At 43.9% G+C, this 12,250-nt stretch overlaps 2 protein-coding genes across 2 annotated transcripts in view; both read left to right on the plus strand.

Annotated features, from left to right (window-relative positions):
- Positions 1-13: 13 nt before the first annotated feature.
- On the plus strand, positions 14-5,787 carry traf3ip2a (TRAF3 interacting protein 2a). The gene is made up of 10 exons (XM_010882868.3): positions 14-234; positions 471-556; positions 714-1,211; positions 2,233-2,383; positions 3,310-3,515; positions 3,704-3,792; positions 3,885-3,953; positions 4,057-4,161; positions 4,938-5,012; positions 5,115-5,787. The coding sequence occupies exons 2-10, from the start codon at positions 541-543 to the stop codon at positions 5,259-5,261; spliced, it is 1,356 nt and encodes a 451-aa protein (XP_010881170.2). The 5' UTR covers positions 14-234; positions 471-540; the 3' UTR covers positions 5,262-5,787.
- Positions 5,788-10,023: 4,236 nt separating this feature from the next.
- Positions 10,024-12,250, plus strand: part of rev3l (REV3 like, DNA directed polymerase zeta catalytic subunit) — a 54,551-nt gene continuing 52,324 nt past the window's right edge. The window contains exon 1 of the mRNA XM_029114740.2: positions 10,024-11,031. Within this exon, the coding sequence (XP_028970573.2) occupies positions 10,893-11,031 (139 nt within the window). The 5' untranslated portion in view covers positions 10,024-10,892. The remainder of the gene's footprint in view (positions 11,032-12,250) is intronic.

A 12,250-nucleotide genomic window follows, 5' to 3' on the forward strand; every position in this document is an offset into this window, starting at 1 on the left:
AATAAATACATGGAATGTTTCCTGTTTGTCTCCGAGCTGATTTGCATGTAGAGCAAAGAATACTGGCTGTAATATGGGATTTGAGAAACATTGAGTAGGTTACAAACTACTATATATGACTAAAGGCACCTTGGTAAATGTAACCTGAGCTGTATTTTTCCACTTTTCCGTGCTTGAAGTTGGGAACATTTAGTAGATTCACCGAAGAATTACAAAATCGCTGACACCTTGTAGGTAAGACTGGAGGACAGAGTTCACTTCCTCGGCAGATACTTCATTGTTTAGTCTAGTTTTTTTAATCTATGATGTATTACAGTGACTCTGTATAGTCAAAGCCAACTTTGTGTTCTACATCTTAAAGTGCTTTACATCGACCTAGAACAATAGCTATCACTGATTTAAGAGTGTGTTTTTACTTGAATAAACACCTGACAGGTGTGTCAGTACTAATGTCATGCTGCTTTCCACAGAGCTCAAATTTCCTTCCTGTATTGTAACCTTTGTTTTTACAAGAAACCCATTGCTGGTCCTGAGGGAAGAATGGACTATTTCAGAGGTAGGACATTGTCCATTACAGAACACACTACTGGGTACAAACAGAAAGGAAAGTTAACCTTCCAAAAGTCACTCCTGGTTATCGCATGCTCACTCCTGGCTATCACTTCACTTCCAATTGGCTTAGGCTAAATAACAACCTGTTTTATCACTGTCAGATTCTCGTCACAGAAGCATTCCTGTGGAGACAGATGAATCGATGACATCCTCAACACTGGATCTAGTGTGGCCCTCAGGCAGTGGAGTGAAGAACGACAGCTGGTTCGCCCCTGGGGTCTGGAGTGGCACAGACCAGGCGGACTACCCCAAAAACCCCTGGAGAAACCCCACAGAAGACCCAGTGGGTCAACGTCCGCCCCAACCCAGATCCCCCCCTCTACTCGGGCCACCTCAGGAAGACTTATATCTTCAGACCGCTGGTCACCCAGCGAAACACCCCCACCTTGCAGACCTCGGGTTAGATCCTCAGGATGTCTCTTGCTCTGGGCTTGTCCCGCGGGGTGCGGACGGCTACCATTGTCCACCCAGCTGGCCACAGCCCTTGGAATGCTCCCTTGAAGGAGCAGAGCACTTGGAGGCCCCTCTTCCTCTCAGGTCTGACCTGATCAAATTCCACCATGCCCCCCCAAGTCAACCAGCACACATGCCTCCACAGTGTAAGTAACCTGCTGTATTTGATGCAGTACATTTGGGATGTTGGTGAACGAGAGCTTCTGTAAATAAATGCAAATAGAAATGTCCAACTGCACACTCTAAAGCAGGAGCATCAGGAGTTCTTGGAGGATTTGAAAACCACTTAACTCCAAGTTGTCACCGTTAATGTAAATTCTTACAGACATTTTTAATTTGTCATTCCTTTCTGAATATTAGAATTATGTGATTAGTAATTTGTTTGCCATACGAACCTCCCTTAAAGGTGAACTCTTTCTGGTGATTAAAAAAAATATATATATTTACACTATTTGGATGTTTCCATTTTGATTTTTCCATCTGTAGATGTTCTATAGATAATGATGCTATCAACAAATGTTCAACACACATTTTATTGAAAAGCAACTGCTTACAAAGGTTAAGGGTTCCAGGGAAAGGTTTTTGGTTAGGGTTAGGATAAAGATTTAGGTTAGGGTAAGGGTTAGAATAAAGGGTTGGGTTAGGGTAAGGGTTAGTAGATACTTAGTTAAAATCTGAGCATCGACAGACACACTTCTGGGACTTAAAATAAAATGCTACCCTTTTTAAATATGGGGAAACTATTCCTTTTTCAAATATTTTGTTAAAAGAATCACTGAACACCTAAAAGTCATACAGTGCAATAATCATTGTGTTAAAGCCATGGTTTTACTCTTTTATGTGATCTTCTTACAGCTGATTTAAGATGAAATCATAATGGTAAACCCTATTTTTTTCATTGTTCCTTTTTTATAGTTGGACTTTCTTTTGATGTTTATTTGGTCTTCATTTCACAATGGAACGTTAACACAATATTAGAATTAGGTGAAATGAAATGATTTTGTGACAGACTTTCACGACCCAAAAGGCACCACTTTACCCAAAAGGCATAGCAAGTCAAAGTATTTTTGTTTATATTACACATTGATATATAGGTTGGATCATCCACATTCTATAAATTGCAGTGCCCATCTGACCCAGATCATGTCTTCTTCTGTCACTCTACAGGTCCAGATCCAGAGCGCTGCAGGGGTCATAGACCACACACATGTCAGCAGCATGTAAATGAAACTTGTCCCTTCAACCGCAATCATCATCATCACAACCATCTTCACCATGTGGAAGCTCAGCAGGATTCTCCAAAATACCCAGCACCCTGGTATACTAAACATTTGTATGCTGTTTCAACATTAGCCTATTATATCATTAGCTCGCAGGAGATATCAAAACCAGTCTGATGTCGCAGGGTCCAGGTGTAGCTCCATATACCTGAATTAGGCAAATATGTCTTTACTTCTCTCAGTTTTTCAGCTCTCCAGTTATCCCATTAACACTGCTGGTGTGCTTCAGAATATAGCACAGAAGTGGTTGGCAAGGTAACAAGCGCTTGATTTTCAGGGATTTCATGCATTACTGGACAGGGAAGTGGTGAAAGATAGTGGGAGTTTTTTTTGCTAGAAGAGCAGTATGCCAGATTTGAACCCACACTGCAGCTGTACACGTGCGCCTGAGGCAGCAGCTTAAACCCCTGGACCACCCTGGCCATCTCAGGGAGATGAGCGGGCGTTGGCACATCTTTGCTTTGTCTTCCACATCCCTTATGGCTGAATTCAAACAGGATATGTCGTGACAGATTTCTGGCAATCGCTTTTTCCGTGCCACCTCCATTCAGCCCAGCGCTGTGGAGCAGGCAGGTAGTAGTTGACGTACGGACGGCTTCTCCCATCATCGCTGCGGAACTGTGTAGCTCTGTCAGACTTACTATTCACCTCTTGGTGGTTTTGAGTACTTAAGAGTGACAGGCAATCCCAATTATATCAGTTTTAGTTCTAGACTGTTCCCTGCAAAATGTACCAAACTCTACCTCCACGCATGGTTTATTACTGTATCTAATTGTGTCTTAATGTAATCAATGTCACAGTCAGTTTTTAGGCTTAGTTGTCGTCAATTTGCAGGGCACAAACGGTGTTTTATAATAATTAGATTCCAGCCAGCGGACCATCCTGACTGAATCAAGCTGCTTACATGTAACGATTACGGCTGTTTGGATCAGAAACCCAACTATTCTACACATGCCCCCTTTAGGGCCCCCACAGCTCAGAATAGACTGTATGGACAAGAAGCTCCTAAAGCCCCCTGTTTAAATCTACCGCAACGCGCCGCTCCTCCCAGAGAGGTCATGAACGAGGTCAGCGTTGTCCCCTCATACACAGCCACCCCCAATCAGCCCGTTGGGGCAGGAACGGCTACGCAGGAGATCAGGAGGACCGTCAGTCTACCTGAGGAGTGCAGTGAGTACATGTCAATGCCTCTTGATTGTCCACTGTGCGATATATCTTCGGTGAATCAGAGTAATTGTCACCATATGATCTGGCTCATGAGGACACCATATGATCTGGCTCAACCAATTCGAACACCCAACATTTGAATGTGTCAACTTCAGGAGAGGTTTATACAACTCTCATCTGTTTGTTTTCAGGGACTGTTTTCATTACATATTCCGTGGACATAGCCAGTGAGATGTTCACCTTTGTCAAGTTCCTGACAGATCAGGGTTTTAAACCAGCTGTAAGTTTTCAAACTATTATCTTTCCATTATAGTCTGCAATTTCCCCAATCTTCAACGAGTAACACTCAAACATTCATCTCCCCTCTGTCAGATTGACATCTTTAACAGTGCAGTGCTTAGTCTGGACATGAACAAGTGGATGGACACCTATTTAAATGACGTAAGTCCAAACGATCCGCGTTCTCATGACATTGAGTTAACCTGGCCGATTGGGACGCTACATGCGAATTCGACTGAACTGACTGGGAGCCGTTGCGTTGCAGAAGTCTGTGCTGATCATTGTGGTCATCAGTCCCAAGTACAAGGCAGACGTGGAGGGGAATGGGGAAGACGAGCATGGTCTTCACACAAAGTACATCCACACACAGGTAGGCCCTTACCTGATTTAAACGATGGAGTCTTACAAGATTCTGGTGTCCATAGCTGACAACTAGACTGGGTGGTAGTTGATTAGCTTTTGTGGAACACACAGACGTGAGATGCAGTCCACCTCGGAGACATTGTGCTTACACTTAGGCCTCCCTGTGGTTCTTCAGTGTCTCCTGTGTGATTACACAGAATAGGCAGATGAAGCCATGGTCCTGTGAAAACGTCTCATCTCTGTAAAAAAACTAAACTTCTAATCAGAGCTGCCTGGTGGGCTCACTCCCGCAGGTTTGACATGTAACAATGTCAGTGTGTCACCAACCCAATGAGTGTAAAGGGGTTCGGGCCTCAGGGGCCCCTCCATCCCATGATAATATCAACAGGTGAATAAAAATAGTGTGCGATACAAAGGGAAACTTACACCACTGCTGTGTAGAGTAAGTGTGATTTATGGTATCAGAATCACCTTTAAAGGTGTTAAAAGTGCTGCCAGTAAGGGCTGGATCCAGGCATATCCGACATAAACGGTCACTTAAGGCCTCCGACCGCTAGGGAGCCTCTGACGGCTAGGGAGCCCCCAACCAATAGGGGAGAGGGGCCCCAAATTAAATTATGCTTCGGGCCCCCAAAAGGCTAAAGCCGGCATTGCAGCACTGGCGTAAACAACATACCTGGACTGAATGCAATAAATCAACTTAAAATGTCTATGTATATTTCTGTGCAAATATGCTGTGAATTCGACTGGACGTTTACCTCTGATCACCTCTTCTCTTGGCAGATCCAGAACGAGTTTATCCAACAGCGATGCCTTAATTTTAGACTGGTACCAGTACTGTTTCCCACTGCAACCAAGGTAGGTGAACAACCACGTTTCACAGTCTTCCGGAGACAGGTGAATGCTGTTTTAATAGTCTCCTGAATGACTCACGTTGCGGTTGTAATGTTTCCCTTAAAGAGACATGTCCCTGCTTGGCTCCAGAGTACCAGGATCTATCGGTGGCCCCAGGACACCCAAGACCTGCTTCTCCGTCTGCTAAGAGAAGAACGGTACATCGCCCCGCCTTTGGGGAAAGAGCTGACCCTCTCCATACGACCCGTCTGACAACGATTCAATTGCTTTTGACCCATTGCCTTCTGGTACTTCAGAGCGAGTTTGTATGCTCTGTATTCACTCACAGGTGAATACACTGTGTAGCTACAATATTTAGTGGACTGGATCCAACTCAGAATCGATGGGAGACAACTAGCTTTACACAATAAACACATTAACACGTTAATAGGTAGCACACTTCTCAGTCACTGGGCCAGTCCTCCCTGTGCTAGTCAGGACATCCTCTGGTGATTCAGAGATCGTTTGCATGGAAAATAATCATGGGCTTGGTTTGCGGGATGAGCAGTGTATCTTAGCACTACCCTATAATAGCCTCAAGGTGGCAGTATTGACTTGTTTCTGTTTCTGGTTGTGGCAAGGTGCTGAGGTTATGAATGTGATAACTGTGCTCAGACACCGAACAGTGGATTGCGTCGATGGAGGTTTGGCAGTGCTTTCAATTATCCAAACTAAGCTATTGTCTGTCTATAATAAAATCCAACTCCGATGTAAATACCAATAAAGTATTCAAATGTGAGGTACTTTTCTACTTTATTTCTATGTGGTAGTGTTGGAGTCTACTGTTCTCAACAAAAAACAACAAGTTATATATCAACCTAGCGCATTTGTTAACCTTGAGTGCCTAGTATAAACGTAGTTTCCTTTCCCAATAAATCAGTTGCATTTAGGATTGTTCTAACACTTTCACCACACTTGACCAAGCCTTATCGGGCCAATCCGCAGCAACCACAAGGGTTAGGGAGGGGTGGTGGCAAGGCCGGCCCTAGGCATAAGTGACATAAGTGGCGTTTTAGGGCCCCGACTGACAGGGGGCCCCAGACCGCTAGTGAGCCCCAGACCACTAGGGGAAAGAGGGCCCCCAAATGGCTAGGCCGCCACTGAGTGGTGGTGCCATTTCCTGCAGTTGGTTATGTGTGTGAAACTGAGCCTGTCACTGTATCAGTGAGGTGAGTGATTGATTAACCTGAGCAAACTGCTCTGTGCCTCCAGATAAGAAAGAGACATTCTCCAACCATCTACAAGAACAAAAGTCCCTTCACAAAGTATTGCCTACATTGCTACAATGTGAGGCTGGAAATGTCTAAGGCCGGGCTTTGGAAATAAAATGTAAAATATAGGCCGGAGATGAAAATGGTGAGGAACTTCTAGAAGTGTCCAAGGAAGGACACCCCTAGGAAGTGTGTGAGCCAATCACAGCACAGAAAATGCTGGAAAAGGTCTCTCCCATAGAGATGGATAGAGGAAGTAACTTGGAGGTAATGCATTTTGGTGTAAAGTGCTATCACCACCTTGAACTCACAATGTAGTCTTTCTAATTGTTTAAACATTTAATAAATTTTCACCTCCCCTTAGACTTATATGCATGTGTTGCTATACCAAGTGATTGAAACTGATTTAATTGTAATTTTGTCAATAATCTCCAGAGAATACAAATGTCAAACTGGGGGTGAAGTATACCAAACGTTTACACATCCTAATTGAAAATTAAGCTTTTGTTTATTTAAAGGCTGAAAGCAATATAAATCATGTCAGACATTTAATAAGATCCTGTCCAAAAATATTTAAGTGAAAAATAAATGGGTAGTGGAAGCATATGGAATGAGATAGAATTGAACTGCCATATTTACAATTTTCATTTTCTTCAATGAGACCTCTGATCAGAATATCATTTTCTGTGCTCCAAGGTAGAATACATTAAGAAAACAGAGTGGAGCACATTTTGTAGATCTTTCCCTTGGCCAAAGTTTCAGAAAATGCAGTTGCTTCAGGAAGAAAAAGGTTCCTGCACACTTCCTTTACAGAGTGTTTCCTATTGAAACAAATGTAATACTGAACATGCTGGAACTTGCCAGTAGGATCTCACACTCGGCTCTATCCACCTCCTTCCTTGGTTCAGCTTTCCTTTTGGAAATGGTGGAGTCCTTGGGTTAGTTTTAAAAAAAAAAAAACAGACATCCCCAAACAGTTTATTTCCTGTCCTACAATTCAGTTATGATGGACTTATTGCATCCTACATAAGACAAGGAGTCCCTGGAGCGTGATGTGACAAAGCCGCTCTGTCCTACTTCCACCCATCCATCCCAGACAGCCCTGACCTACTTCCACCCATCCACCCCAGACAGCCCTGACCTACTTCCACCCATCCATCCATCCCAGACACCCCTGACCTACTTCCACCCATCCATCCCAGACAGCCCTGACCTACTTCCACCCATCCATCCCAGACAGCCCTGACTTACTTCCACCCATCCATCCCAGGCAGCCCTGACCTACTTCCACCCATCCATCCATCCCAGACACCCCTGACCTACTTCCACCCATCCATCCCAGACAGCCCTGACCTACTTCCACCCATCCATCCCAGACAGCCCTGACTTACTTCCACCCATCCATCCCAGGCAGCCCTGTCCTACTTCCACCCATCAATCCACCCCAGACACCCCTGTCCTACTTCCACCCATCCATCCCAGGCAGCCTTGTCCTACTTCCACCCATCAATCCATCCCAGACAGCCCTGACCTACTTCCACCCATCCATCCCAGGCAGCCCTGACCTACTTCCACCCATCCATCCATCCCAGACAGCCCTGACCTACTTCCACCCATCCATCCATCCCAGGCAGCCCTGACCTACTTCCACCCATCCATCCATCCCAGGCAGTACTGACCTACTTCCACCCATCCATCCATCCCAGGCAGCCCTGACCTACTTCCACCCATCCATCCATCCCAGGCAGCCCTGACCTACTTCCACCCATCCATCCATCCCAGACAGCCCTGACCTACTTCCACCCATCCATCCATCCCAGGCAGCCCTGACCTACTTCCACCCATCCATCCATCCCAGGCAGCCCTGACCTACTTCCACCCATCCATCCCAGGCAGCCCCATCTGAATACTGTTGGTAGGCAGTGACCAGGATTGGAAGACATGGCCGCAAAAAGAACTTCCGCATCTTGATGGGTCGGAGTGTGCTATTTCACTTTCATTTTCGGTTGACCAGCTAAAAATATTTATATTTAAAAAGATTTCATAGAGCTTTATATGGCACAATGATTCCCTACACAATTCAGTGCTTTCCCCCCACACATGAACAGAAATTAAGAAAGGACAAAGGAATTTTACTCCCCCAAGGCAGTCATTGAACGTAAAGGAGATGACCGCGTCTGGTAATGACGCGGATGGTAAAGAGGTAGGGTGCAGTCTTTTCATTTGACACTGTCCAATGAAAGTCTGAACTTTAGGATGCAGGTTTGTATGCACGCAAATATAATGCTGGGTGAATAAACACTGCGAAATTCTATCATTCCACTACAGATAAGGACATTTTCTAATATTACCATGCAAAAAGTCTAATATTACTCTTTTAAAGAAATGCTCCATTTCTGATATGTTATTATTGATTATCTACCAATTATAGCCCTTTTGTACTGAATATTTTGCTGGTTTAAATATTGGCTCCCCATTACAGACAATTGAGTCAGGTGGCCATGGCTTGCAATATCCAGCATGTAGGAACATTAAAGGCATTTCGCTACCGTTGAATTTAGCATAATTTGGAGCATCTTACTGGGGGTGCCAGGCACACAGGTTGCAGTAGGCTATCTCAGAAACGGACACCCTTGGACTTTACATGAACTACGGTACCTGGGGTTTACAGATAATGCAGAAATAAGCAAAAAACGTGGATGGGTGGAAACATCCCTGACCTTCACTCAAATGGTCACAAGTTCAAATCTAACCACAGATGATTTTCTCTAGCCATAACTCAAACCTTAACCCCTGTACTGTGACACATAACGTTATCCAAACCTTTTACGTTTCTGTAATTCGTAACATGTGAAACGTTTTGTAGCGTTCATAACATATGATACGTTTAACAAATCTGTAACGTATTGTACGTTTTGGTAGGGCATTGTAATGCACGGGTGTCACAGAAATTTTGAAAACATATGGGATATTTCACTAACCAGTGTCTTGGAAAATGAATTGAAAGAGTAGACTGAGCGTGTGCCTGGTTAAATTCGTTATGGTCTCACTCTATTAAATACAAACGGTTGACACCCCCTCCATTGTATTTTAAAACGGTATTAAAATAACAACTTACATCCGCGAAGGCAAGAGAAACAGTCGGAGCTTCAGAAGTAACCCTTCTGACCTTATGAACAACAATCTCCAATATTAGGGCGGAGACATTAGGATTTGGCATTCTACACTGTTTCATAGAGGAGCTAACATACCTCAATGTCAGTTCACGAACATTTTGTCAAAAACATGTCTTTCACTAAAAACAGTTTCAGAACGTAACACACAATCAAGCTAAATGAAAGCAGACCAGATCGTTAAACTACATCACGGTTTAGTTCAATGGAACGTTCCAGGACGTATAAATAAACACAGCTTCGACTGTTCAAGAACGTTTTGTGGAAAAGTGTCGTTGGGGGGGGTTTCAGTCCGACAAAATAAACGTTTTACTTGCAAACAAGGAGGGATCTAGTTTCATGTGTCCAATAGAAACCATTTTTGAAAAAACGTTTCGCTACTAAAACTACTTGTTTTGGTGGAATTAATACTAGGCTGTAAATATCGTCCCGCAACGTAACAAACGTTTAAGCAAACTGAACGCACATTTGGCCTGTCATGCATAAGTCCCGCCTAAAGATCTTTCAACCAATTGAAAAGCCGACATCTACATGCCTGCTTGTAAATTGGCCAATGGCAAAACTGAAAATGTAGCGGTTCTACTAGCACTGGATTTTTCTTGACTCCTCTGACCCGTGTTTTTGGGAATGCGGCAGTGTGTAAGTAGCTAGCAGCCATAGCTCAATGCTAGCAGTTAACCAGTAGAGGCAGCGACCAGGGGAGGGTCTGCCGGAGAGGAATGCTGTTGATTAGGGTTAGTGAAGAGTGTTGTGATCATATTACAGAAGGGGAAACCTTGTCCGCGGTGCCACATTGGAAGCGCTCAGGAAGCCACTGCAAAAACGGCTACACTTGATTTTCTTCTCCAGAATTTTGTTTGAAAGCCAAGTCCGATACGTGCAACATCTGTCTCAGCAGCAGACAAACTCAACAAATGAATTTTTTTAAAGAATGGATATGCCATAGTACCCGGACTCGACGGGTGGGGAGGAAAGTGTTATCTATTTTGCTGGCTAACTAGCTACCATTAGCTGTACCTTTGAACGCACAAGCCTATGACATGTCTCTTGGAAGCTCAGACTTGTATTGCTTTTGTGAGAACGGTGTCTGCTAGATACAGTTTTCAGCCCTATACATTGAGAAGTGACTATGTCAATTTTAACTGAATTACGGGACACATCAATTGGCCACAGTATGGTCTCAACAAATGCAGCTCGGATTAACGCTACTCATCATAGTTCTTAGCCTGCAAGCTAGTTAGGCTAACCTGCTAGCTGGAATATGGGGCAACTCTGCGCGCCGCCTCGATAAACAAACAAGACTTTGATTTATTGCTAGATATGTGTACATAAAAGGATTGTTTCTCATTTGTCAGTTGTTACATTGTCACAAAGACAATTTATTCTCCCGGTCCTCGATGTTGTCCCAGTTGGTATCCCATTCGCGGTCCTCATAGTTGATTGTATCCAGCAAAGCAGTCATGTTTGCTGTCCGCATCGTTACCGCTGACTACTACCTTGCAAGTCCTCTCAGAGACTTGGACGTCTGTTCTAACGAATTCAGAGAAAGTGATGTGAAGAAAGTACCAGTGGTTCGGATTTTCGGGGCAACACCAGCAGGTATGTTAATCTGGTTTTTAATCCGCTCGGTACAGTACCACCACGCGGTGCACGGATGTAACACATTGCAAAACCTTACAAAAGCAGCTCCATTCAAACAGGCAATGAGTTATAATACAACAGCCGTTGTCTTATAAAATATGTGTAGCTAGTCAAGTGACTGTAATAAACCATCTCACGCCGCAGTTTGCAGCATGCACGCGATACTTCACATGGTTGCTTTGTTATCCGTGGTGCTGCTCTCCATGGCGGTGAACAGATCGACCATGTTCATTCCACACCTACATCTTTCGGCACATGAAACACGATATTATACATTTTATGAAATGTATTATGCATGTCTCCTCCCTCTGCCCAATAACCTGTGGGATTGTGCTACAGCAACGTTAGAATCACGGCATGACAAAGTTGTTACAATGGAGGTGTGCCTGTGTTACAGGCTTCTGCACTCATTGGAAAGTGACTGTGGTTGTAATTTCGAGCCAAACATGGAGGGCGGAGGTGACACGCTTTTCGCTTTCTAGTACGGCTAGTGTATTGCAATCATAGACCGCACAATTAAATATTTCCAAGTGCCATAAGCATTCAAAGCACATAATCTCGTGTCCTGCCGTTTTCTAAATGGCCTTCCCTTTGTATTTACTGTCTAGACTGTGTGGATATTAACAAGTTTTTATGTTGGCCTGCCATCGGACAAAAATTGGATTGTGGGTCATGGTGTCAATGTAATTTAGTCTGCTGGACCCACGTCTTTGCATATTGGCCACATCTGCATTGAAACGGGGGCAGCTTAACCCTTTCAGATGATTTGCGGTGCCATCTAATAGAAAGGAAAGACACTTCATATTGACTCCCTGATGATATTCCTGCCCTGGTCTCTGTCCTTATTTCATCACAGCTGTTGTCTGTAGCAATGTTAGGTTCATCTAGCCAATGTACAGTATACTGCATTTGCTGTTGTTTTTTATATAGGCCATTTTGTTTCATAATCTTTTGAATAATGTTGATTGGTTTCTGACCTCCAGATAGCTAGTTGTCCAACCTGCAGATGATTATTGAACATACTGTAAGATCACACACCAAGAGCAAAGCACGGTCAGCCTAAATTTCACCAAAAAATATTTTAGCTTTGTATTCTGCTGCAATGTGCTCTGGGCATTGTGTTACCTCAGTATTGTTAAGCCATGGTTTTCAATAACAATTCAACAAGGCATTTGTT

This window comes from Esox lucius, chromosome 18 (genome assembly GCF_011004845.1).
Source record: "Esox lucius isolate fEsoLuc1 chromosome 18, fEsoLuc1.pri, whole genome shotgun sequence".
NCBI classification, from domain to species: domain Eukaryota; kingdom Metazoa; phylum Chordata; class Actinopteri; order Esociformes; family Esocidae; genus Esox; species Esox lucius.

Coding starts and splice junctions, on each gene's coding strand:
- traf3ip2a (XM_010882868.3), top strand. Junction 3,516..3,703: donor CAGTCTACCTGAGGAGTGCA/GTGAGTACATGT, acceptor GTTTGTTTTCAG/GGACTGTTTTCATTACATAT. Junction 4,162..4,937: donor CAAAGTACATCCACACACAG/GTAGGCCCTTAC, acceptor TTCTCTTGGCAG/ATCCAGAACGAGTTTATCCA.